The 26,892-nt window shown below is 44.4% G+C and overlaps 1 protein-coding gene across 4 annotated transcripts in view; it reads left to right on the top strand.

Annotated features, from left to right (window-relative positions):
• The window catches only part of SS18 (SS18 subunit of BAF chromatin remodeling complex), a 58,511-nt gene that overhangs the window by 10,122 nt on the left and 21,497 nt on the right, over positions 1-26,892 (top strand). For all 4 annotated transcript variants that reach the window (XM_040354092.1, XM_040354091.1, XM_040354094.1 and 1 more), the window contains exons 2-6: positions 1,655-1,731; positions 7,465-7,549; positions 20,113-20,266; positions 23,067-23,288; positions 25,662-25,829. In XM_040354092.1, coding sequence (XP_040210026.1) covers positions 1,655-1,731; positions 7,465-7,549; positions 20,113-20,266; positions 23,067-23,288; positions 25,662-25,829 — 706 coding nt within the window. The remainder of the gene's footprint in view (positions 1-1,654; positions 1,732-7,464; positions 7,550-20,112; positions 20,267-23,066; positions 23,289-25,661; positions 25,830-26,892) is intronic.

Here is a 26,892-nt window from a genome sequence, read left to right as displayed (position 1 = left end):
TGGTATGAATCTTGAGGGGGAACTCCACGCCAAATTTCAAATAAAAAACCGACATGGATTCCCCCTACAGGAGTATACCTGGCCCTTGGATCTGCTATGGATTTTAAGGAGACACTGTGTAAATGTCACTGGCAGTGAAGGGGTTAACACTAGGGGCAGTTAAGGGGTTACGTTTTCCCCAAGGAGGAGTTTCTAACGGGGTGGGACTGACTGGAGGAGGAGACCTATTGCTGTTCAAAATTACTGCAAACAGCAGATCTGTCTCTACTCCCCTGTCAAAGCGAGGATTTGTGTGCTTACACACACAAATCCCTGTTCTGGCTCTCGTGCCCGCGATTGCTGGTGGTCTGCAAATTGTGCCCGTGGGCCATGCGCATCGTGTCCCCCGGTGTGCAGCGTGCACGCCTGCTATGGCTTTTAAAGGAGCCACCATACATATATGGCGATTTGCGCAGAAGAGCCATCCTGCTGCCGTATATGTACAGAAGCTGGTCGACAAGTGGTTAAAGAGATAGCTTAAAATGCATCCCCCACTTCTTGCTTTTACTTTTTAGATTTCACAGTACGGTGCCTGTATCTCCCAAAAAGTATGTACTGTTAAAGGGTCACTAAAGGTAATTTTTTTGCTGAAATGACTGTTTACAGGGTATAGAGACATAATAGTTAACTGATTCCTTTTAAAAATCAATCATATAATGTACCTACAGTTTAGTTTAGTTTTTGCTGTTGTTTCCTGGTTCTCTTAAGTACAGAGCCAGAGAGCCAATAGAGGGCAGTGATGGTTTGTAAAACGAAACTGGATTGGTGCTGAGGGGTTTTAGACACATAGTAATCACACCTCCTTGGTTAGTGACCACAGAGAGAAATCTCCCAGTACTGTGGTGATCAGGAAACAGACAACCAGGAAGTGTCCAGAACGGAGAGGAATTACAGCAACATCAAAGCAAAAACGAACAATAAGGAGATGAAACCAGGACTGCAGTAAGGTAAAGGAAGCTATTTAGCAAAAAAAAAAAAATCCTTTAGTGACCCTTTAAGTTGGGGATGAGCTTTGCAGTGTTGGATAGACTTGTCCAAGTTCCAACTTCCATAAATTGTTTGAGTGAGAAGTTTGACAACCTTCTGGAGTATGTATAGTGACAGCATTGGGGTGCGCCAGCTTATATTTGCGGCCCCACAGTATATAGCACACTTTTTTTTTACTGGATAAGCCACTAATTTGGGCATAATTTATAATAAAAAAAAAAAAAAAAAAAAAAAATATATATATATAGCCCAAATTAGTGATTTATCCAGTAAAAAGTGTGCTACATACTGTGTGGCTGCTGTAATGATGGGCCTATTCACACTCATATGTTGTGGTGTTTGCGTGTCTATTTTGAATATAGTAGTGGGCAGCGAGCGTACCCATGCTATAACATGCCACAACTCATCATGACAATGCGCAGCATTGAAAAACATTTGCTTGTGTCGGTTTTTGGTTGATCTTTAGTATTATGGCAGCATATTTAAAATGAATGGGACTGTCTTGATGTAATGTCCTGTAACACAGTATTTGCAAATGTTTTTTTTTTTTTTTTAATAGGACAGGTTATAGTTTTTGTTCATTTTCATGTACATTTCCAGATGTTAACACTACAACTTTGCTTTACAGATGTTGGATGAAAATAATCACTTAATTCAGTGTATTATGGACTATCAGAACAAAGGAAAAACTTCTGAATGTTCACAGTAAGTAAAATGAAACAATCCTTCTGCTTCATAACGGTAACCCTTTCTGCCTATCCAACCTTTTGTAGCACTCTGTGCCCATTGCTGCTTCTTCTGGTGATGGGAGGAATCTGCAGAGATTGGCAGCATGTAATGACGCAATGCCAGGATCTGCAGAATTTTCTTGTTGTCTCAGGGCAGCTATAAGCCATGGTTTCTAAACACAGTGGGTGAGTATTGCTGGGAGAACATTGACGTTTTTAAGATTTTTTTTTTTTTCTTCTTCTTTTCAACACTTTCCTCTATATTGCTGCTATAGTTCTTCTTTTTTTTTTTTTTCATTGAATCCATGGCCATCTTCAGGCTGTTTTTTGACGTGTTACATTCAGACCTAGCTGGGCTGGTTGTTGGATGGTAAGCAATCTTCAGTCACCCCAGCATAGGGTGATTTTCAATTTTTTTTTTCATGACTGTGGTTGAATATGAATGTTGATTTGACCCCCCACTAATGATTCGAAAATTGAACAAATGTTTTTGAAACAAAAATTTTCTAACGTCTATATTTGTATGGCCAGTATTAGATGACCACCTGTTGATGGATCAGTCAGAGTGGGCTCTGTTGGTACAATGTGTCTTTGGCTGTCCAGACACTACATTAACCTCTTGACCACTGGGCACTTAAACCCCCTTCCTAACCAGACGAATTTTCAGCTTTCGGTGCTCTCACATTTTGAATGACAATTACTCAGTCATGCAACACTGTACCCATATGAAATTTTCGTCCTTTTTTTTCCCCACAAATGGAGCTTTCTTTTGGTGGTATTTGATCACCACTGGGTTTTTGTTTTGTGCTATAATGAAAAAAGACAAAAAATTTGGTAAAAAAAAATAATTTTTCTTCATTTCTATTATATGGCACTAATGTGGCACCGATGAGCACTGTAGTGGCACTGGTGCGGCAATGATGGAGCACTGACAGACAGTAGTGGCACCGATGGGCACTGTAGTGGCATCGGTGTGGCACTAATGGACACTCGCGGCACCGATGAGCACTGATAGAGCACTGGCGGCCCTGATGAGCACTGGTGTGGCACTGGTGGGGACTGTGGTGGCACTGGTGGGGACTGTAGTGGCACTGGTGGCACAGATGGGTACTGTAGGGGCACTGATGGGTAGTGTAGTGGCACTGCTGGGCACAGAAAAAAATGTCACTCACTTTTGTAATCTCTTCTCTCCTCACATGCTGTATCGATGTGAGGAGAGAAGAGAGTAAGACCTCAGCATGACCTTTTTTTGTTTACATTTTGATCACTCCCTCATTGGAGGGAGCGATCAGGTGGTGAAGAGCCGCTATCATTGGCTCTTCACCGTGATCCGTGTTGCGCCAGGTCCCATGGACCCGGCGAGCACGGACACTTCCGCAAGACAAGGATGTGCACGAGGACGTCCCAGGGACGTCCTCCCAGAACAACTCGACCGCGCTGTAGCAGTATTTTTGCTATAGCGCGGTCGGCAAGAGGTTAATTTTAGATGGTTCTTGAATAGAGGTTGACCGATATGGGGTTTTCTCTGGGCGATGCAGATATTTAGAAATTGCGGTGGCCGATATGATGCCGGGGTTTTTTTTTTGGATGGAATAATGGATAATAAAATAATGGATTTTTACTTGTAAGCAGCACATCGGAAAAGATATAGTCTTTAAATGGTTAAACTGAGCTTTCTACATAAGTTCATTTCTTTGACAAGTAGAAACATTGTATCTCTTTGCTTTTATCAGCGTTTTTTCTCAGACTTGGCAGGCTGCCCAGATAGAGACTCAAATCGCTCTGACGGAGAGACCACACATGTGAGCTATGGCCGCCATTGGTAGAGCGAGAGCAATAATTCTATTCCTCCTCTGTAACTCAAAACATGCAACCTGTAGATTTTTTTTTAAACGTCGCCTATGAAGATTTTAAAGGGTAAAAGTTTGTCGGCATTCCACGAGCGGACGCAATTTTGAAGCGTGACATGTTGGGTATGAATTTACTCGGCGTAACATTATCTTTCATAATATTAAAAAAAATGGGGATAACTTTTTTAATTAAAAAAAAGTGTAATTTTTTTCCCAAAAAAGTACGCTTGTAAGACCGCTGCGCAAATACGGCGTGACAGAAAGTATTGCAACGATCGCCATTTTATTCTCTAGGGTGTTGGGATAAAAAATATATATAATGTTTGGGGGTTCTAATTAGAGGGAAGAAGATGGCAGTGAAAAATGACATTCGAATTGCTGTTTAACTTGTAATGCTTAGCTTGTAATACCAACTGCCACCATCAGATGGCGCCAGCTCACACATCTGGTGGTAATAACTTGTAATGCCAACAGCTCACCACCAGATGGCGCCAGCTCACAAAAAAAAAAAAAAAATTCGCCAGGACACCATTTCTAGTCGCCATGGCGACCTGGCGCCCGTTATTTGTCAAGCCCTGGGGTGGGCTCCAACTAGCGATGTGTCATATGACACAGGAGAAGGAGGAGGAGAGAAAAGGAAACAAAAGAGACTTAAAAAAATTACGGAGTTTGAACGGTGTAGAAATAAATGTTTCAGGGATTAATCCTTTCTTCAGGTCACACGTTCATCATAGGTATACCTCAACTATGAGAGACAAAATGTGGAAACAAATCCAGACAATCACATTGTCTGATTTGGAAATAATTTATTTGCAAATTATGGTGGAAAATAAGTATTTGGTCTCTACAAACAAGCAAGATATCTGGCTCTCGCATACCTGCATCTTCTTCTTTAAGATGCTCCTCTGTCCTCCACGCATTACCTGTATTAATGGCACCTGTTTGAGGTTGTGGACAGGTGTCTTTTATACCGATAACAAGTTCAAACACTCCAAACTCCACTATGGTGAAGACCAAAGAGCTGTCGAAGGACACCAGAAACAAAATTGTAGACCTACACCAGGCTGGGAAGACTGAATCTGCAATAGGCAAGCAGCTTGGTGTGAAGAAATCAACTGTGGGAGCAATAATTGGGAAATGGAAGACATACAAGACCACTGATAATCTCCCTCGATCTGGTGCTCCACGCAAGATCTCACCCCGTGGGGTCAAAATGATCACAAGAACGGTGATCAAAAATCCCAGAACCACACGGGGGGAGCTAGTGAATGACCTGCAAAGAGCTGGGACCAATGTAACAAAGGCTACCATCGGTAACACTAGGCCGCCAGGGACTCAGATCCTGCCGTGTCAGACGTGTCCCCCTGCTTAAGCCAGTACATGTCCGGGCCCGTCTGAGGTTTGCTAGAGTGCATTTGGATGATCCAGAAGAGGATTGGGAGAATATCATATATAACCAAAGTAGAACTGTTTGGTAGAAACACAACTCGTCGTGTTTGGAGGAGAGAGAATGCTGAGTTGCAACCAAAGAACACCATACCTACTGTGAAGCATGGGGGTGGCAACATCATGCTTTGGGGCTGTTTCTCTGCAAAGGGAACAGGACGACTGATCTGTGTACATGAAAGAATGAATGGGGCCATGTATGTGAGATTTTGAGTGCAAACCTCCTCCCATCAGCAAGGCCATTGAAGATGAAACATGGCTGGGTCTTTCAGCATGACAATGATCCCAAACACAACAACGGGCAACGAAGGAGTAGCTTCGTAAGAAGCATTATAAGGTCCTGGAGTGGCCTAGCCAGTCTCCAAATCTCAACCCCATAGAAAACCTTTGGAGGGAGTTGAAAGTCCGGGTTGCCCAGCGACAGCCTCAAAACATCACTGCTCTAGAGGAGATCTGCTTGGAGGAATGGGCCAACATACCAGCAACTGTGTGTGACAACCTTGTGAAGACTTACAAAAACGTTGACCTCTGTCATTGTCAACAAAGGATATATAACAAAGTATTGAGATGAACTTTTGATATTGACCAAATACTTATTTCCACCATAATTTGCAAATAAATTCTTTCCAAATCAGACAATGTGATTGTCTGGATTTGTTTCCACATTTTGTCTCTCATAGTTGAGGTATACCTATGATGACAATTACAGGCCTCTATAATCTTAAGTGGAAGAACTTGCACAATTGGTGGCTGACTAAATACCTTTTTGCCCCAGTGTGTGTGTGTGTATATGTGTATGTGTGTGTGTGTGTATATATATATATATATATATATATATATATATATATATATATATATATATATATATATATATATATATATATATATATATATATATATATATATATATATATATATATATATATATAGTTAGCTCGGTAGCGGGGTGTGTGACCCCTTGGTTGGGTTCACCACACACTGAATTTATACAGACTGGCAGTCGAAGACTGTTGAAAACAAAGTTTATGGTTTATTTTTCCATCTTGCTGGAAAACAATTGCAAGCATCCAAACAGCATAAACAAAATCAAACATAAAATAAATCCTAGCCACTCTGGGCGTCTACCTTCCACACAGGAACCTAACACAGCCTTCTGCTGGGTAGACAGTGCTGGTCATACAGCACAAACAATAGTCTTTTTTGATTTTTATCACACAGAAAAATCAATGGTCTCCTCACCTCCTCGGGAGACCTTCAGCACTGGGCTCTTTCACTCAGAAAGCCTCAGCATGCAACAACTTAGTGGTAATCGCCTGGATTACTTATAGAGGTCTTAATTGCCTCATTCTGAACAGCTGGAGTCTTCCAATGCCCTCCAACCTTTCCTGGCTATTTCTGGCAGCCGACGCCTAATAATGATTGGTGTATTGTCTTTCAAGGCAGAAATGTATGTCCCGACTGTGACAACACCCACAGATTTACCTTACTTCCTGTCACATATATAATTCAAGACACAAAGGAACCATACATAATGATGGAATCTGAACACCAAATGGGGAGTAAAGCTCATGAATCAAGAGTGTGGGTGTCCAGTTCTTCCTTCAACCTGCGGGGAGAAAGAATTTAACTTGTAGATCCACATGGTTTCCCTTTTACATAGTAACAAGAATCTTTCATTCTCAGTAAGAGAACCCTTGGGGATGTGTTCAATGGGCAATACTGTCAAAGCTTTGGAGTCTCTTCTATGGCACTGGGAAAAGTGACATGGCTTGCTGTTTTATTGATGCCTTTTTTGGATAAATCTTGTGTTCCCCCAACTCTAGTACGTGTGTTTTATTTGGTCCAACCCACGTATAATAAATTGCACGGACATTTCAGAACACAAACTACGAATTGAGTTAAACACATAATGACATATCGTATAACCTAAACCTTGCCAGCCAAGTCTGTAATCAAAGGATGACCATGGGGGAACTTCTAATATTTGTCAGTTTGTCAGACAAAGGTTTAGGGATACTGGGGGCAAGTGTTTGTGTTTGTGTTTTTTTTTTTTTTTTTTTTTAAGCATTTGGGCCCTTAGCAATGTTGCTGCAGGAACAGCTTGATTTATTTTTAGCATAACAAGTACAGTTAGTGCCGGTTCACACAGGGGTAGAGTGACTTGCCGCACGACTCTGCAAGGCGATCTGCACACGACTTCAGAGACGAATTGCAAAATGACTTCTGTATTGAAGTCAATGCAAGTCGTACAGGAACCTTTTTCTTGAGTCGGGCCATAGAACAGGACAGGGCCCAACTTGTCAGGCGGCTAAGTCGCCCCTGTGTGAACCAGCACTTTGAGTGAAGAAGTAGAAAAGTAATTGTGACTTTTTATTTTTTAACAAAGCTTTTTTTTTTGTTTTGTTTTGTTCTAGGTATCAGCAAATGTTGCACACAAATTTGGTTTACTTGGCCACCATTGCAGACTCCAATCAAAATATGCAACCTTTATTACCAGCAGTAAGTTATGTACTGTGAGATATTAATAAACACACATTACAAGTTGTCTTTTCTAAATGCCACATATAGCGCTAGGATTTTATCCTGATAAATGTTACAGATGAATACTAACTCTTTAGACTATGACAGCTGCTAGGATGAAGCTGAATGGTCTCTTGGCCACTGTCAGTAGGCAGGAAATGCTCACTGATTGGTTGACCATGATATCCCCCTCTAACTGCAAACAGTTGTACTAAAACTGCCTATTTCTACTACACCTACTGCTCTAAACTGACCATGGTCAGACAGACCTGCTATGTTCTTTCACCATGGAGCGGTGGAGAAAAGAACAGGAAACTGCAGTTTTACTGCGTGAAAAGAGTTTTCAAAGGTAATCTGAAATTTCTCTAATAAAAAGAATCTTCTAGTGGAATTCTAGCTTTTGTGTAGCATGGGAAAATGTTGTTAGATGCTCAATGTTTCATTGCTGTCCATGTTCCCCTTCGGTAGAGTTTACCTATAGCTTGCCCCTTTTCCAGCTGGTAAAGAAAAAATGGTGAGGGAAAGCTCCCCAATAGATAGCAATTAAAAGAGAGAAAAAAAAAAAGAAGGGTTCCGTCATTGGGGAAACAAAAAGAAAAATTGTGTAGAGTTCAGTTTTAATCAAGATGTGGGTTTTTTGTTTAAACTTTATGTGGTTATTTTGAAGTTTTATCCCCCCCCCCCCCCCCCTTCTTCTTCTTTTTTTTTTTTTTTTTTTTTTAATGTATACACACAAAAATGTAGGAGTACCTTTTATTTAAATGTGTACTTAGAGGTTGTAAACTGGGGGTGTGTCAAACGCATAATGAGCTAGTATGCATCACATACTAGCTCATTATGAAATACTTGCCTTAGTAGGAAGCTGTGCTTAGTAGGATGCTCGTACACCAATGAGATGGCTGACATTTCCCCCCGCAGTTTCTTCTGGGTTTGTGGGCTCTGAAAGTATGATTGGCTGAAGCCGTGATAACGTCCCTTCCCGTGCATGCGCACCGGAGCCGGACTTCATGGCATGTGGCTCAGAAGGAACCGCACTCATGGCCGTTCCTTCAGAGCGCATGCACCAGTGATGTCACTGGCTGCATGTAATGGAAATCTCCCCTAAATGGTACATGTTTAGGAGATCCTTTCACTACCTAATAGGTAAGCCTTTATAATAGGCAAATGTCAACAGAGGAAGTTTTACTTCCCCCTTTAACCACTTAAGCCCCGGACCAATATGCAGCCTAAAGACCCAAGGTGTTTTTACAGTTCGGGACTGCGTCGCTTTAACAGACAATTGCGCGGTCGTGCGACGTGGCTCCCAAACAAAATTGGCGTCCTTTTTTCCCCACAAATAGAGCTTTCTTTTGGTGGTATTTGATGACCTCTGCGGTTTTTAGTTTTTGCGCTATAAACAAAAATAGAGCGACAATTTTGAAAAAAAAGCAATATTTTTTACTTTTTGCTGTAATAAATATCCCCCAAAAACATATATAAAAACATTTTTTTTCCTCAGTTTAGGCCAATACGTATTCTTCTACCTATTTTTAGTAAAAAAAATCGCAATAAGCGTTTATCGATTGGTTTGCGCAAAATTTATAGTGTTTACAAAATAGGGGATAGTTTTATTGCATTTTTTTTTTTTTTTTACTACTAATGGCGGCGATCAGCAATTTTTTTCGTGACTGCGACATTATGGCGGACACTTCGGACAATTTTGACACATTTTTGGGACCATTGTCATTTTCACAGCAAAAAATGCATTTAAATTGCATTCTTTATTGTGAAAATGACAGTTGCAGTTTGGGAGTTAACCACAGGTGGCGCTGGAGTTAGGGTGCACCTAGTATGTGTTTACAACTGTTTGGGGGTGTGGCTGTAGGAATGACGTCATCGATCGTGTCTTCCCTATAAAGGGAATGACGCGATCGATGCGCCGCCACAGTGAAGGACGGGGAAGCCGTGTTTACACACGGCTCTCCCCGTTCTTCAGCTCCGGGGAGCGATCGCGACGGAGCGGCTATAAACCAATAGCCGCGCCGTGGTCCCGGATCGCTCCCCGAGCGGACCCGACCGCCGCATGTAGCGGGGGGGGTCCCGATCGGACCCCCCACCCGCTAATAGGCGAGGACGTACCTATACGCCCATGTGCCTGTACGTGCCATATTGTGGACGTATATGTACATGCGGTGGTCGGGAACTGGTTAAAGTGATTGTAAACCCTTACTGTAGGTAAAAGTGATGTGTAAGCCATTAATAAGGCTTGACTGTATGTTTCGTGAATAACTCCTAAACTTGCACCGTTTAGGAGATCTTCACTGTATCAGCATGTGTTGACGTCATCGGCACATGCGCACTGAAGAAACGGCTCGCTTCCTTCCTCCTTGTTTGAGCAGCACATGAAGTCTTTCACATTTGGGTTAATATGGAACCCACAGGAAAAAAAACTGACAAAACACAAAAATTGCAGGCTAGCATCGGATAACCCCCTTCCTACCAACTAGTGGTGTGTTCTCTTCGATGACGGCAATCCAGCATAGCTGTCCTTGTCCTGGCTTTTTGGATTGCAGTGTCTGGACCCTGTTGGGATAGCCTGGAAATGATATTAATGCACTAGGTTATATAGTGTGCCATCTAAACTCTGTTCTGGTAGAAATTATTCTGCAGAGTACCTTCTTTGTTCATATTTCATGTCTGAGGTTTACAACCACTTATCTTTTTGGATGTGTGGACAAGTTGCATCTCAGACCTTTGGGTGCGGGAGTTGTTATCCCAGGGACACAAACTGGAGTTTTGCTCAACGCCCCCTCGTGGGTTACTCACCATCAGCCTACCTGTGTCACTGTTCAGATTAGCAGATTTCCATCAAGCCCTCTTTTTAAGGATTTTCGATCAACATTTTTTGTTCTCAACCCCAAAAGGGGGATCTGCCTCATCTTTGATCTTAAAGCTCTGAATTTCTGTTGAGGCCCGAAATTTTCTATGGAGTCTACCAGGTATCTCGTGGCCTTCCTACCTCCCTCCCCATTTTCCTATCGCATGGTTTTCTGCATTTTGCTGTGCTGTATAAATAGTTACAGCAAACTTTTTTTTTTTCTTTTGGGACAAAGGTTTTACATAAAAGCTGACCATTTAAAGCTCCCCCGTCAGTGTTTAAATGGTTTTGTCTCGTTCTTGTAACTGATGCAGTGTCTTGAAAAAGAACCCTTACCCCTTGAAATCTTCCACATTTTGTCACGTTACAAACGTAAACGTATAAATGTGTAGAAAGTGTGGCGTGCATTTGTATTCACCCCCCCCCCCCAGTCAATACTTTGTAGAACCAAATTTCGCTGCAAGTCTTTTTGGTGATGTCTCTACCAGCTTTGCACATCTAGAGTAAATTTTTTGCCCTTTCTTTGCAAAATAGCTCACGCTCTCTGATTGGATGGAGAGCGTCGGTGAACAGCAATTTTCAAATCTTGCAACAGATTCTCAATTGAATTTAGGTCTGGACTTTGGCTGGGTCATTCTAACACATGAATATGCTTTGATCTGAACCATTCCATTGTAGCTCTGGCTGTATGTTAAGGGTCGTTGTCCTGCTGGAATGTGAACCTCCGCCCCAGTCAAGTCTTTTGCAGACTCTAACAGGTTTTCTTCTAAGATTGCCCTGTATTTGGCTTCATCCATCTTTACATTAACTCATCTAATGATCAGCTTCCCAGTCGCTGCTGGAGAATAGCATCCCCACAACAAGATGCTGCCACCACCATGTTTCACAGTAGAGATGGTGTGTTCAGGGTGATGTGCAGTGTTAGTTTTCTACGACGCATAGCATTTTGCTTTTTAGGCCAAAAAGTTATATTTCTCAAGTCGTCTTCCAGGACGGCACCTTGAGAGTAGACTGGCTCCACCTGACAGGAAACACAATCAGAAAGAGGTTTAAAAGCCCCGCCCCTCCCCGTGCAACTCAGTTATTGATTGTGTTTCCCACCAGCGAAACAGTTTGTTATTTTTTGTCAGACCTAAGGCCTGGGGCTGGTGGTCCCCCTCCGGGTACTGAGCAGTGGGTCCTGGGAGGCCGTCCCTGCCTCAGCTAAAGGTGTAATGCCTGTCCCGGGGGGTTTTCCCCGTGTGATAGGGGGGGGGAGGAAGATTGCAAACAATACCCCCCTTCTTTCCTTTCTATAGGAATCCCTGGGATAGTGGCTATCCCAGTACTCCTATTTGGCCATGTTCCCTCTCCTCCAGGACCCCTTACCTGCTGGGCGGGTGTGAGGGCTTCCTCAGCGTGGCTCCGGTGTACTGTCCTCCCGGGGACATTTTCGAATGGAGCCAGCAGTCGACGCCGCGTCACAGGCGGCGCGCGGTGATGACGAAGCTTCCGGTCTTCACCAAAATGGCGGCCGCCAGCGGCGTCGACTCCTCGCTGTTCTCACTGCAGCAAGGAGGAGAGTGGCGCCTGCACGACTTCGCTATGGAGCGCGAGGATCGTTCGCTAGCAGCCGCTGCCGAGGACACCACCAAGGGTGAGTCTGCCTCAGAATGTCAGGGGGGCATATTGGACTGGGTCCTCTCCTTCCCCCCCCCCCCCCTCCTCTCACACTTGTATGTATGGACTGTGATATTTTGTTTTCTCTCCCCTTACAGGGGAGGAGGTTTCTGCCCAGGGGGAAGCTGCTAATCTCTCCCTAAAACACACTTCCAAAACCAAGAGGTGTGGTAACTGTAGCATTAAGCTGGCTGCAGATTACTCCAAACTTCTTTGTGCCAAATGCATACAAAAGCTGGCAGGAAAGGAAACTTCCCTGATTATGAAAGAATTCCTAACTGTCCAATCCCAAATGCTCTCCACATTAAAGGAATTTAAGGACGCCTTAAAAAATAGGGATCCTGAGCCCTTAGCAGCCGGCCCCTCTTCCCAAGAGAGCTCATCCACCCCAGTGCCACGAGTTTCCAGGGCCAGGGAGTCTCTCTCCTATCTGACACCGAAGATTCAGAGGCCCCAGAAGATGGGGTAATTGATAGCCATTCTGAGGATGAGGATGAGGATGCCAGATCAGGCAAATATATTTTTTCTGCAGATGACATGGGGGGTCTGCTGTCTGCTGTCTATGCCTCTGAAGGGGTCCAGCAGCCAGCAGAGCTGGTGTCGCCTCAGGACAGAATGTACCAGGGTCTAGCTAAACCCCAGCCAAAGGTTATCCCAGTCCATCAGTCACTCAAAGATATAGTTCTGAGGGAATGGGCTGAGCCTGAAAAGAAACTGCTAAGGTACAAGACCTGGAAAAAGCGCTGTCCCTTTAAGGAGGAGTTAGAAAATACTTTGTTTAAAACTCCTAAACTGGATGCATCTCTAGCCCAACTCTCCAGGCAGTCTGACCTCTCGTTTGAGGATGCAGGGAACTTAAAGGATTCCTTAGACAGGCGGGCAGACACCTCCCTTCGCAGGGCCTGGGAGGCTAATGCGGCCGCCCTTGGACCCGCTTTGGCCTCTTCCTGCATCGCTAGGAATGCAGATACCTGGTTAACCAGACTTCTGGAGCATGTACCTCAGACCTCCAAGTTTAAAGAAATTAGAGATTCTCTTAGTCATAGGCAGTGCGGTAGCCTATCTTGCAGATGCATCGATTGAAACAGTCCGATCCTCTGCTAAGACGGGTGCTCTCGTCAACGCCGCCAGAAGGGCGGTATGGCTCAAGACGTGGGAAGGTGATCTTGCCTCCAAGACCCGTCTATGTGCCCTGCCCTTTGAAGGCACTCTTCTCTTTGGGGCAGGACTTGATCAAGCTCTAACTAGGGCCTCAGAAAAGGGGAAACGGTTTCCCCCAAAACCCAGACCTAACGGGAGAAGATTTTTTTCGAGGCCCCCAGAATAAAAACCGACCTTCTGACCGAAGATCGGCCTTTAATAAGCGATGGATCACGGGAAAGGATAAGCCTAAAGGGGGTATCCTTTTCCCCGATCCCAAACCCGCAGGTAAGGACTCCAAGTGACTTAAGAGTCGGGGGAAGACTCTCCCAATTTTTTTCCAAGCCTGGGAGAGTATAACACGGAGTCCTCACATTTTGCAAATAGTGAGGGAAGGTTACAGATTGGAATTCCGCCAACTTCCCCCCCAATATTTCTCCTCACTCATCTACCCCAAGATCCCCTCAAGGCAGCTGCCCTTCTGGGAAATGTGACAGATCTAGCTCAGCAGGGAGTCATAATCCCAGTTCCGCCAGGACAACAGGGTCAGGGGGTGTACTCACATATTTTCATGGTGCCCAAACCTTCGGGGAAATTCCGATTGATCATAAATTTAAAACCTTTAAATACCTTTCTCCTCTACAAGAAGTTCCGCATGGAAAACATTTACAGTCTCAAGGGACTGTTGTTAGAAGGAGTCTTTATGGTAACCATAGACTTGAGGGACGCCTACCTCCATGTCCCAATCTTCAGGGACCATCAAAGGTTCCTCCGATTTGCCATTGCCTCCCCTCAGGGGATTCAGCACTGGCAGTTCACCGCACTCCCCTTTGGTCTGGCCTCCAGCCCAAGGGTTTTCACGAAGGTCCTGGCAGAGGTGGTCGCCTTTCTACATCTGAAAGGGATCTCCCTTGTCCCCTACCTGGACAACCTACTGCTTTTTAACCCCAGCCGAGAGCTTCTTCTCTCGAATCTGGCCACCGTCCTGACTACTCTGGAATCTTTGGGATGGATTGTAAACAGAGAAAAATCTTCTCTCCTCCCAGAACAGAGAAAAATGTATCTGGGGTTCCTAATAGATTCCGTAGAGAAAAAGCTGGTCCTTCCAGAGGACAAGATCCGGAGACTCGGGTCAGTGGTCAGGTCCATCATGGGTTCAATAGAAATTTCCCTCAGGCAGATCATGAGGTTACTGGGACTGATGACCTCATGCATCCCAGCGGTCCCATGGGCCCAGCTTCATTACAGAACCCTGCAGGCCTTCCTGCTCTCCTCCTGGGACGGGAAGGACTCATCCCTAGACTCCAGGGTCAGCATCCCGGAGTCTGTAAAATGCACACTGGGGTGGTGGCTCATTCCTCAGAATTTGGAGGAAGGCCTCCCATGGAACCAGACAAATCCTCTCAGGATAACCACGGATGCCAGCTCCTGGGGGTGGGGAGCCCACATGTCGGGTCTCCAGGCCCAGGGGCCCTGGGATCGACAACAAAGCAGGTCCTCTTCCAACTTCCGCGAATTATTAGCGGTCGGGAAGGCCTTGGAGGCATTCGAGGAGAGAGTCATGAACCAAGAAATACAGATTCTCTCCGACAACGCAACCACGGTGGCGTTCATAAATCACCAGGGAGGCACCAGGTCCCGTTCTCTCCTAAGGCTGTCCTTAGAAATTCTAGGTTGGGCAGAACAGAGAGTCCTCTCCCTTTCAGCAATTCACATCAGGGGAGTCTTAAACCTAGAAGCGGACTTTCTAAGCCGCCAACCCATCCTCCAGGGGGAGTGGGAATTAAATCGAGAAGTCTTCGACTGGGTTCGACATCGTTTCGGCAACCCAGAAATAGACCTCTTCGCGAACAGGAAGAACAGGAAGGTAGAAAGATTCTTCTCCCTCTCCCGGGATCAGGGATCGGAGGGTGTGGACGCGTTGGCCCAGGCCTGGACATTTCATCTGGCCTATGCCTTCCCTCCCCTGAGTCTGATCCCAAGGGTCCTACAGAAACTGAGTCGCTCACGAGGGAAGCTGATCCTGATCGCTCCCCAGTGGCCCAAAAGAGCTTGGTTCCCAATGTTAGAACGTTGGTCAGTTTTTTCACCCCCTTCCTCTTCCGGTCCGAGTGGACCTTCTGCGGCAGTGACCGATCTTTCACCCAGAGCCCGACTTTTTCAGTCTGACGGCCTGGTACTTGAGAGGTGGAACCTGCAGCGGAGAGGATGTTCGGAGAAGGTAATAAATACCCTTTTTGGCTAGTCATAAGGAGGTCACTAGAAAGATCTATGCTAAGACCTGGGGGGTGTTTTCACGCTGGTGTGCAGCCAGGCAAGCCCCACTACCTGAAATATCTGTCATCCTGGAATTTCTCCAGGAAGGAGTTGATCTAGGACTAGCCACAAGAACCTTAAGAGTACAAGTAGCCGCCTTGTCCTACTTTTTAGACAAGAGGCTGGCCCTGGATCGGCTGATCAAGAGGTTCCTGTCGGCTAGGGATAGGTTATGCCCTATTCAGATCTCCAGGGTTCCCCCCTGGGACCTCACCTTGGTACTAGACCATTTATCCAAACCTACGTTTGAACCGATAGACAGCATTCCGGTTAGGCTGTTGACATTTAAATTCTCCTTTCTTCTGGCTATTACTACGGCCAAAAGAATAGGAGACATGCAGGCGCTCTCAATCAAAGAGCCTTATTTTTGTCTTTTTGAAGACAGGGTAGTCCTAAGTCAGGATCCCCTGTACCTACCTAAGGTGGTAACGAAATTTCATAGGTCACAAGAAATTATTCTTCCTTCATTTTGCGCAAATCCACAGAACGAAAGGGGAAAGACCTTCCACTGTTTGGATGTAAGACGCTGTTTGTTAAGTTATTTGGAAAGGGTGAGCGAGTTCAGACGCTCATCTCACTTGCTAATTAATTTTTCAGGACAGAAAAAGGGTTGCCAAGCATCTAGAGCCTCTATATCTAGGTGGATAAGACAGGCAATTTCATTAGCATACATTAAGGCTGGCAAAACAGTACCTAAAGTCAAGGCACATTCCACGAGATCTATAGCAACCTCCTGGGCAGAGAGAAGGAGTTTCAGTGGAACAAATCTGTAGATCAGCAACGTGGTCAAGCCAGAACACCTTTCTCAAACACTACCGTGTGGAACTTCTGTCACCCCAAGACTTGACGTTTGGCAGAAGAATCCTGCAGGCAGTTGTCCCGCCCTAAAGTAGGCCTGAGGGTTACTTGCTTATCTCTCAAGGTGCCGTCCTGGAAGACGACTTGAGAAAATACCAGTTACACTTACGGTAGCTGTTTTTCTGTAAGTCTTACAGGACGGCAGGCCTATTTCCCACCCTGAGGAATTTATATGGTTTGTATTTTTATATACTGGTTCCCGTGCTCTAATGGTGGTTACTTTATCACTAACTGAGTTGCACGGGGAGGGGCGGGGCTTTTAAACCTCTTTCTGATTGTGTTTCCTGTCAGGTGGAGCCAGTCTACTCTCAAGGTGCCGTCCTGTAAGACTTACAGAAAAACAGCTACCGTAAGTGTAACTGGTATTTTTGGTCTCATCTGATCAGGGCACCTTCTTCCACATGTTTGCTGTGTCCCCACATGACTTGCAAATGGGACTAATGGCTTTCTTCTGGCCACTCTTCCATAAAGGCCACATTCACGGAGTGCATGGACTAATAGTTGTCCTGTGGACAGATTCCCCCACCTGAGCTGTGGATCTGTGCAGCTCCTTCAGAGTTACAATGGGACTCTTGGCTACTTCTCTGATTTAATGCTCTCCTTGCCTGGCCTGTCAGTTTAGGTGGACAGCCATGTAGGTTGGCAGTTGTGCTATGCTCTCTCCATTTTGGGATGATGGATGGAACAGCGCTCCGTGAGATGTTCAAAGCTTGGGATATTTTTTTATATAACCTAACCCTGCTTTAAACTTCTCCACAACTTTATCCCTGACCTGCCTGGTGTGTTCCTTGGCCTTCATGATGCTGTTAGTTCACAAAGGTTCTCTAACAAACCTCTGAGGGCTTCGCAGAATAGCTGTATTTATACTGAGATTAAATTACACACAGGTGGACTCTATTCACTAATTAGGTGACTTCTGAAGGCAATTGGTTCCACTAGATTTTAGTTAGGGGTATCAGACTAATGGGAGCTGAATACAAATGCTTGCCACACTTTTCAGATATTTATTTGTAAAAAAAAAATGAAAAGCATTTATAATTTTCCTTCCACTTTAAAATTCTGTGCCACTTTGTTTGTCCATAACATAAAATCCCAATAAACTACTTCCACATTTTGTCATGTTACAACCAAAAAAAATGTAAAACATTTCAAGGGGTATAAATACTTTTTTCAAGGGACTGTACATTCTGCTGGAGAACTTGTTCTTATGAAAAACAGACTTGCTTGCTGGATCACCAGGTGAAAATGTGGGGGGGCAGTACATGGTGGATAAAAACAATACATGGTGTCCTCCAAGCTCACACGTTTCTGCCCTGTGTGGGCCCACAAAGGGTAGAAGCATGTGAGCGTGGGGAAATATGTATTGTATTTATCCTGTTCTAATGATCAGGAGTGTCAAACTCAATTTCATTGTGGGCTGCATTAGCTTTATAATTGCCCTCAAAAGGGCCGGTTTCTATCTGTAAGATTAGATGTTCAGCGCATCCCCCCTCCCATTACATTAGATGTCAAGAGCCACCCCACCCTCCCTTCACAGTGCACCCTACTTACCTTATGCTGCTGCTGGGAAGAAGATGGATGCATTGCTTGAAAGCAGAAAGTAAGGGTCTGGAGTAGGACCCAGAGGAGGGCTGGAGCTCCCCTGCAGTTTCAGGAGAGATGCAAGGGCCACATGCAATAGCCTGGAGGGCCGGATTCGGCCCGCGGGCCTTGTGTTTGACACCTGTGTAGTAAAGCATGGCATGTAACTCCCAGGAGCGAGTGCCAGTGTCATGTGTTTCCACTGAAGACTTGGCTGACAGAAGCCTCTGTGCACCACCACTTGCACCCAAAGCAAGCTGTTTGGGTTGAGTAGTGGGTTTGTGTTTTCCTGGGATCTAGTACACTGACCTGTTAAAGCTCCTAGCAGACTTTTTGTGGGCTCTCAAGGACAGATTTACTACTCTGTACTAATCTTTGGCTGAATCCCAGGATTTTAGAGATGGGGCATCTCTGAATCTGTGGTTCCTACAATGCTAATTGCTAGGAAGGTTGCTTCCCACAAGGGCTATAATTGAACATGGCATACTTCATTTGCTGTGGGTCTTGTGGCTTTCTACATGAGATAAATCTCTGTCCTTCGGCACTATATGGTTTGGCTTTCATCAGTATCGAGGGCTAGGATTCTGCTTTCTTTTCCTTTTTTTTCTTCTTCTCCAGGTTTGAGACGCTTGGCATTTTTTCCTTGACCTTTTGTTCAGGGAGTTTCCGATGTATCTCCCACTGTGCCTCTTTGGAATGTCAAACTGATTCTTGCTGCACTTCAGAAGTTGCTATTTGAACACATTCAAGCCCCTTTTCTCTGCTCTCACCCACAAGGCGGTGGTCACCTCTAAAAGGCGTGACTGGACTAGTGACTTTATCCTGCAAAAGTAGGACAAGGTAACGTTTAAGCCCTGGTAGGTTTTGCATTTTACATTGTCCTCCCATCCCTTTTTTGTTTTTTTACTTTACAAAATCGCTTTAATTAAAATAAAAACCAAAAACCAAACCCCTCAATACTTGCCTGCTCTGTGCAATGGAAGCTTGCCCTGAAGCTCATTTTCCTGGGTTACCCGCTGGTGTTTCCATATTCCCCCTCTCTGTCCAGTGTCCCCAAGGGAAGCCTCTTCCCATTGGCACACCTCGTGCTTGCTTCCGAGTCCCACTGTCCCTTGGCACAGACAGTGGGATTCGGCCCTGCTCCCTCGTCACTGGAGTTGATTAACAGTGGCTGGAGCCAATGGCTCCTGCTGCTATTGTCTGTCCATTAAGGAGGGAGATGGCAGCGAGGGCAACATTCCTATTTGTTATCCTAAAGGAACGCTGCAGGGGTACATCAATTTTTTCTTCTATCTCAAGTTGGCTCAGGTAGACCATCCTCCAGCTTGTGGTTTCCAGGATCAGGTTCTACCCTTTCCCAGCTTCCTAAGGCTGCCCCCTGGTCTTCCATTCATGTTCTACTGGTGGGATTGGGGGGGGGGGGGGTGGTGCTGCAGCCTCATCTGATGCAAGCTGTGGGTGCAAGTTCCCTCAGATGCCTCTTTATGCTGCAGCTTGTCCCCAGGTCTCTTTTTTTTGGCCTGTTAAAGTTTGCTGTGTTCCCCTGTTTCAGTTGGACTGCTTTTGGGAGGGGTGAAGTTTTCCAATTCCCCCCTCAGTAGTCAAAGGAAATAGGATTTTTGTGCTCGCCGCAACACTCTTTTCTTGGAAGTCATAGTCATTGAGGGGCACAGGTCCAACCCCCTCTGAGTGTATTACCATGGTCTTGGTATGCTTTGCTAAAAACCTGAGGCATGCTGGTAGAAAGGTATATCGTGGACTGGCCTACAGGTCTTGGCTGTCTGTCTCAGTATAACCTGAAGATGAAAAACTTTGTGTCCCTTAATGGTTTTTACTAGAAGTACACAAATTCTATTTTGACAATGGAGTCAATATTTTGCAGGTGTTATTTTATTTTGCCATATTGTAAGCTGTAATGGTGCTACTGTTTAGAATGAGAAGTACTGTGTTGTGCGATAAGAAATCATGTAATTGCTCTGAGAAGTTTTCTATATAGCCACAGAGCCATTTTTGTAAGATGCAGTACACTGACATCAGTAGGAATATTTTCCTCTTTAAACGAGCCTGTGTGGCAGTGCGTGGAATTAAATTTGTACCCTTGCATTGAATTATATTTTTAAATCTCTTTTAGCTACCTACACCAAACATGCCTATGGGTCCGGCAGGAATGAATCAGAGTGGCACTCCACAGCCACCACGTTCACACAACATGCCTTCAGAAGGAATGGTAGGAGGGGGCCCGCCTGCACCACACATGCAGAACCAGATGAACGGCCAGATGCCTGGTAAGATTCTCATCCCCTAGGTATTAACACCATGGTTGCTAGGCAACCAATGGATGTGCAGGCTCAGGGGATACTAGATTGCTGATGACAAAACTGCCTTGAATACCCTGAAGTGCAAGCTCTCTTATAGTTTGTTAGCTACAGAGCTACGTGACCTGTATTCACTGTTTATCTTTCTGCCCCTGGGCTTTGATGTGGCTGACACGCAGCATTGCTGTGATGAACAGAACTGTCTAAATTTAGTCTGTGTGAAACCACACAGTACAGCTGGCTCTGAAAAGCTTTTTGTGGAGAGATTGTCCATCGGCTTCACAAAAAAAAAAATACCATTTTGACAGTGGAGGTGTGTGTTTTTTTTTTTTTTTTTTTTTACATATAAAAATATTTTGTTTTGCTTGTCACTCTTTACTGTCAGCTCATTAAGGTTTGCTAATCTTCCCCCTTTTTTTTATTACACATCAGCCTTTATATCTTTTATTTGGTCTGTTTTGTAGGATTCCCTGAAATATTCTAATGATAAATGGGGGGGGGGGGGGGGGCGATGCATCAAATTGGGTATAGAGAATATCTTTTTTATAAAAGTGTTATCCAGAACCACTAGCAACGTGTCATTAGTATGTCATAAGATACTCAGAAGTGAAATCGAAATCCGTGTTGTAAGCCAAGCCTCAAGGCATTTTTCATTAGTCAGTTTACCAGTGCTGCCATCTTTCCACATTGTAGTCCATGGGTATCCTTCAGCTGTTAGTCCCTTGATATAGTCCAAGAGAATTTACAAAATCGACCTCTCTAGCAAGCAGTCATGGGAAGTTATCCTGGAACACAGACACCGTGCTGAGAATGTAAAGAGCTGCTCATGCATGCGTGTACATTCTACAGAATGCTCGGAACATGTCATTTGTTAAGCAAGCCAATGTGAGCCAGGCAAAGCGGTGTAGGACACATGTAAGCAAAGACAGTCAGGAGGATAGAAGCACTTGGCCAGTTGATAAACAGCAGCTACAGTCTTTCTCAAGATCCCAAAAATAAACATTTCTCTTTCATTCATCGAGGTACACCGTGCCTCCTTAATCTTGACCATTGGGTTATATCTCCTCCGTAGGAGTAGAATTGGGCAGAACAAAAAAAAAAAAAAAAACACCTGGCTATGCCCATGGGCTGTCCTCAGTCAGTATATAACCCCCCTCCCTGCTCTAGGTATTCAGTTTTATTTTTGTCTAGTCAGGACCTAGCCCCTTGCTAGGATCTTTTGGTCCTAGCAAACTTTTTGCTTTTTGTCTTTCTTCCATGCATTTTCTCTTGAAAGATCTACAATCAACTGCCGGACTGGGCGACGGGCTGGATAATCTAGATCCAGTGGTCTTCCCAGTGCAGGCCGCGCCATAGCCTTAATGGACGGAGGCTGGCCCACGAGTTAAACGTCTCGCACAGTCGCATACGAATGGGCTCTGGTCCGAGTTGCGGTGGTCTCTTGGCCGACAGAGTACCTTCCTGCCTTAATCTAGGAAAGGGAAGGAGTTCCGTCGCAGATGGGGAGGGGGGGGATGGGGCCTTCCTTCTCAGACCATAAGAAATTCTTCCAGGCTCCCTGGACTGCAGGTCAAGGAAATGGATCTCTCAAGTCTTCCCTGGGAAGTTCCAAGCAATCTTAGTCTGTTAACCTTAGCGCAGGCTTCTCCCGAATCCACTGTCAAGACTGCTTCAGCATGAAGGCCTGCCCTCACCCATTGCTGGATTCCAGATTCATAGACCTCCTTCTAGAGCATCAAGTTCGTCCACTTCAGGGGGCCCTGTGTCTCTTTGTTCTTGTGCCCTCTGTGCAGTTTCTTCACTAGCAAGTGCTGTGACTGATGGCTCCCGTGCCTCTGGCCAGTCAGAGCCGGAGTTTGCAGGTAAATGTCACATAATCGGTTAGTATGCGATGCATACTAGCCCGTTATGCTTGTATTTTGCAGGGGGAAAAAAAGAAGTAAAACCCATCACGGTTACGGTTTACTTCCTCTTTAAGGCCAGCATCTTTTATTTGTATGTATGTACTACTTTTAAAGTAAGGTAGAGCTCATATATAAAATTCAGAACTGGCCTCCAAAGCTTCTGCATACAAGAATCCTATTGGCTGAATTCAGATTTGATTACATTTTATGAAACCTTTGAAAAGGTTTGCTCTTTTAGGACCCTTTCACACGGGGCAGAATTTATTCAAGCGGATCTGCCCGCTCAGCAAGGGATCTCTCTGCTGATCAATGCTGAGCAGACTGATGACAGGTCTGCTGTGCAGAGCTGAAACGGACACAGCCTGCTGTTCTCTATGGGGTGGTCAGATAGAAACGGACTGCAGGATTGGATGCTGGCAGGTGACAGCAGACACACAGAACAATGGGTGATCCGATTGGGTCCTCCTGAAAATCCGACAGATGGACACGATCGGTCTGCTGGTGTGAAAGGGGCCTTCTAGAAATCCACCTGTAATGCATCTTTCTTTCCATACTGTTACCCTATTGTTTTATGTTGTGTATTATGTAGTAAATGGTTATGAATAAAAGAGAAAACTGCTTTAAAGAAACACAGTGCTTGCTAAAACCAAATTCATTAGTGGAATTTCACCCTTCAATTACCCAATGTATAATAATCACCCACATGGTACATTTAGCTTTAAAAATCTTTCTCCGTGTTTCTTTTCTGTCCATGCCCTGGTTTATCGGTTTTCAAAGCTGCTGCTCATATCCCCTCCCCTTCATTTTACTGCAGTATTTTTTTCACTTTCACACACTTGAACATGGGTATTGTTTTCTTTATTCAGGACCCAACCATATGCCTATGCAAGGACCAGGACCAAACCAACACAACATGTCAAGTAGTTCAATGACTATGCCTTCAAATAATCATGGTTCCATGGGAGGATATAACCATGCTGTGCCATCTTCACAAAATATGCCAGTCCAGAATCAGATGAGCTTGTCTCAAGGCCAGTCAATGGGAAACTATGGTCCCAGACCAAGCATGAATATGCAGCCAAATCAAGGTAATGACTTTATTATAGAGTTGGGCTTTTGAAAGTTAAAGTAAAAGCCATGGAGTAAGCTACAGTCAGTGAAAACAACACTGTAACTGAATAACTACAATATTTTTATAACCATTTTAATATTTGTATCCTAAACTGACTGCACTGCTTTTACCAACAGAAAATGTTATGTGAACCTGTGCCAGGATTATGCACGCTATGAGCCCTGTATAAGGCTGCTTTCAAGTCATGTGTTGCGATTTACTCGCACTGTGGGTGCAATGCAGTGCACTTTCCTGCAGCTTAGCTGCACTAAGCCATTGACTTCTATTACATCTTGTAGGTGTGGTGCACTTTCTGAAAACACCAAAACTTCTGCATTGAGAAGTTTTGGTGTGCTTTCAATAAGCGCCCCAAACCCGCAGTATATATTAGAAGTCAGCGGCTCAGTGCGGCAAAGCTGCAGGTACAATGCGCGCTGCACCTGCAGGTCAGTGTGAAAGTAGCCTAATGGCCCTTTTTTAGATGTGCTAATCTGGCCATTGCAAAAGCGGTGTATATGTGATGTTTAATACACTGACCTTTTTCATCTTCCAGCTTCTGCTGGCATCACTCTCCAGGCTGCTAAAAAACGTGCCAGCCTAAATGCGCTTTGGATCACTGCCTGGGACAAGAGCCAGCGCTACAGAGGTAGTATCGGCTGATGCTCTGGGATGGTGGATCGGCAACCTGTTCGCAATCTGGTCTTGTGTTCCCGCCATCCCAGAGCATGGGCTTGCGCTTCACTTGTTTTTAGGTTGCACGTCACATGGGGGGGGGGTTGAGCACCCCTGGTTTGGGTGTTCTGGAGAAATGTAATTTTTCATTTTTTTAAATTTGACAACTGAAGCACAGAAAGCTTTTTTTTTTTTTTTTTTTTTTTTTTTTTTTTTATTGCTTTTGTTCATATCCGAATTATGGCAGTCAGCTAACGCTCCAATGTGCTTCTAAGCCAGTGGTTGCCCACTTTATTAGGGAGCCTTAACATCTCTAAATGTAATGTTTAGTACATGCTAGGGGAAATTGTGGTCATAGGGTGTACTTACTACAGATGTCTTGGAGGGTAAATAACTTCACAGTACAAGCAGCTATAGAGATCAGGGATAGCTTGTTTTAAAGATTTTACTAATTGATGATAATTGAGAAAAAATGTCTGTAGTCTGGGCACAGGTACACTCTAAGTATAATTTAGATTTTGTTTGCTATTCTGTGCAGTTTGACTACAGTTCCTCTTTAACTTGAATCTTTCCTGAGTGAAGCATTGGGGGCTGTTATGACCTCTCTACTAAAATGCTAATAGCCTAGCAAGTGAGCTGACTCATTGACTTTAATACATTCTGAATCACTGACCCAGGACAAGTGACAACCCTTAGAAAATCTGAATGCCTTATCTGCATGCTTGTTCTGGGACTTTGCCTTAAGTTTAAGAACCCCTTTACACTGAGGCCCTTTGCAGGCGCTAAAAATAGCGCCTGCAAAGCGCCCTGAAACAGCCGCTGCTGTGCCTCCAGTGTGAAAGCCGCGAGGGCTTTCACACTGGAGCGGTGCACTAGCAGAACGGTAAAAAAAAAAGTCCTGCTAGCAGCATCTTTGGAGCGGTGTGTATACCGCTCCTGCCTATTGAAATCAATGGGCATTGTGGCTATACTGCCAGCAAAGCGTGGCTGCAGAGGCGCCTTGTTGTGGTTTTAACCCTTTCTCAGCCGCTAGTGGGGGGTAAAAGCACCCCGCTAGCGGCCGAACAGCGCCACAATTGACAGAAAAGCCCCGCTAAAAATAGCGCCGCTTTACTGCCGCCACCGCCCCTGTGTGAAAGGGGCCTTAAAGACAGAAGGGTCAGCATTGCATCCAGGAAACTAGCATTCACAAATGGCAGCTTCCACTTCACTCGCAAAAGATTTTTGTTAACGTTTTGGCATATTTAAATCTCTGCAGGGCTTGAGGAACAATTATTTTTTTTTTGCTTCCTCCTGCTAATGTGCTAGGCACACACTTCTCAGTCTAATCAGTATGTAAGCACAGGTTTTGGCTCTACAGTTTCTTGTTGGCTAATTTTAAATTATTCATTGTCATGAAACATCTGGAGGATAGGTAGGTGGGCAGACTTTCTGCCAGGATTATAAAGACTTAGTTTTGTTCTTACAGAATATACAATGGACTGTGTAGGCAAATATTTTGCATACAATTTAGGATGGCCCCTGGAATATTTATTACAGGTTTAGAAATAAGTGAATCTGCAGACATTTGAAATCTCACCAGCACAATTGCTGCAGTCAGTGGCTTTGTATTATGCAGTGCTATATAGTTTAAATGTAAATGTGCAGGCCTTACACTATTTTTTATTTTGCTTTGCAGGTCCCATGATACACCAGCAGTCTCCCTCACAGCAGTATAACTTGCCTCAGGGTGGTGGACAGCATTACCAAGGGCAGCAGCCACCTATGGGTATGATGGGTCAAGTTAACCAAGGAAATCACATGATGGGTCAAAGGCAAATTCCTCCATACAGACCTCCACAGCAAGGTACTGTTAGCAGTATTTGTCTAAGACTGATGCTATAAGGTCACTTTCACACTGACAGCGCTGGGGCATCAGTGGAAAAGCGGCACTAGTTTTAGCGGCGCTTTACCGTTGTTTTAGAGACACTTTTCGGCAACTAGCGGGACACTTTTTTACCCCGGTTATCGGTCGAATAAAATGTGCTTGCAAAGCGCTGCTGCCGAGGCGATTTGTATGCGGTTCGCCGGCGATGCCCATTGATTTCAATGGGCAGGGATGCTTTAGGAGCGGTGTATACACCACTCCTAAAGCACCTCAAAGATGCTGCTTGCAGGACTTTAATGTCCTGCCATCGCAGCTCCCCAGTGTTAAAGCACTCTGCGCTATTTTTAAGCGCTAAAACACCTCCAGTGTGAAAGGGGTCCAAGAGCATCATGTTGTTAAAATCGGTGTGGTGTTTTGCTAGAAGATTACTTGGAACACCAAACATTTATATATTTTATGAAAGTAGAGGCCCCGGAAAATAAAGTGGTGGCTGTTTGTTTTTTTTTGTTTTTTATTATTACTTTTCATATTGCAGAATATTTGCACAGCCATTTATCAAATGCAGACGTTCAAAAAAAATACGCTTAACCACTTAACCCCCGGACCATATTGCTGGTCAAAGACACTTTTTGCGATTCGGCACTGCGTCGCTTTAACTGACAATTGCGCGGTCGTGCGAAGTGGCTCCCAAACAAAATTGGCATCATTTTTTCCCCCCACAAATAGAGCTTTCCTTTGGTGGTATTTGATCACCTCTACGGTTTTTAGTTTTTGCGCTATAAACAAAAATAGAGCGACAATTTTGAAAAAAAATTGTATTAAAATGTTTTGCTTTTTATCATAATAAATATCCCCCAAAAATATATAAAAACATTTTTTTTTCCCTCAGTTTAGGCCGATATGTATTCTTCTACATATTTTTCGTAAAAAAAAATCGCAATAAACGTTTATTGATTGGTTTGCGCAAAAGTTATAGCGTTTACAAAATAGGGGGTAGTTTTATGGCATTTTTATGAATAATATTTTTTTTATTTAAATTTTT

This window comes from Rana temporaria, chromosome 5 (genome assembly GCF_905171775.1).
Source record: "Rana temporaria chromosome 5, aRanTem1.1, whole genome shotgun sequence".
NCBI classification, from domain to species: domain Eukaryota; kingdom Metazoa; phylum Chordata; class Amphibia; order Anura; family Ranidae; genus Rana; species Rana temporaria.
This window is presented reverse-complemented; position numbering and strand designations above follow the sequence as displayed.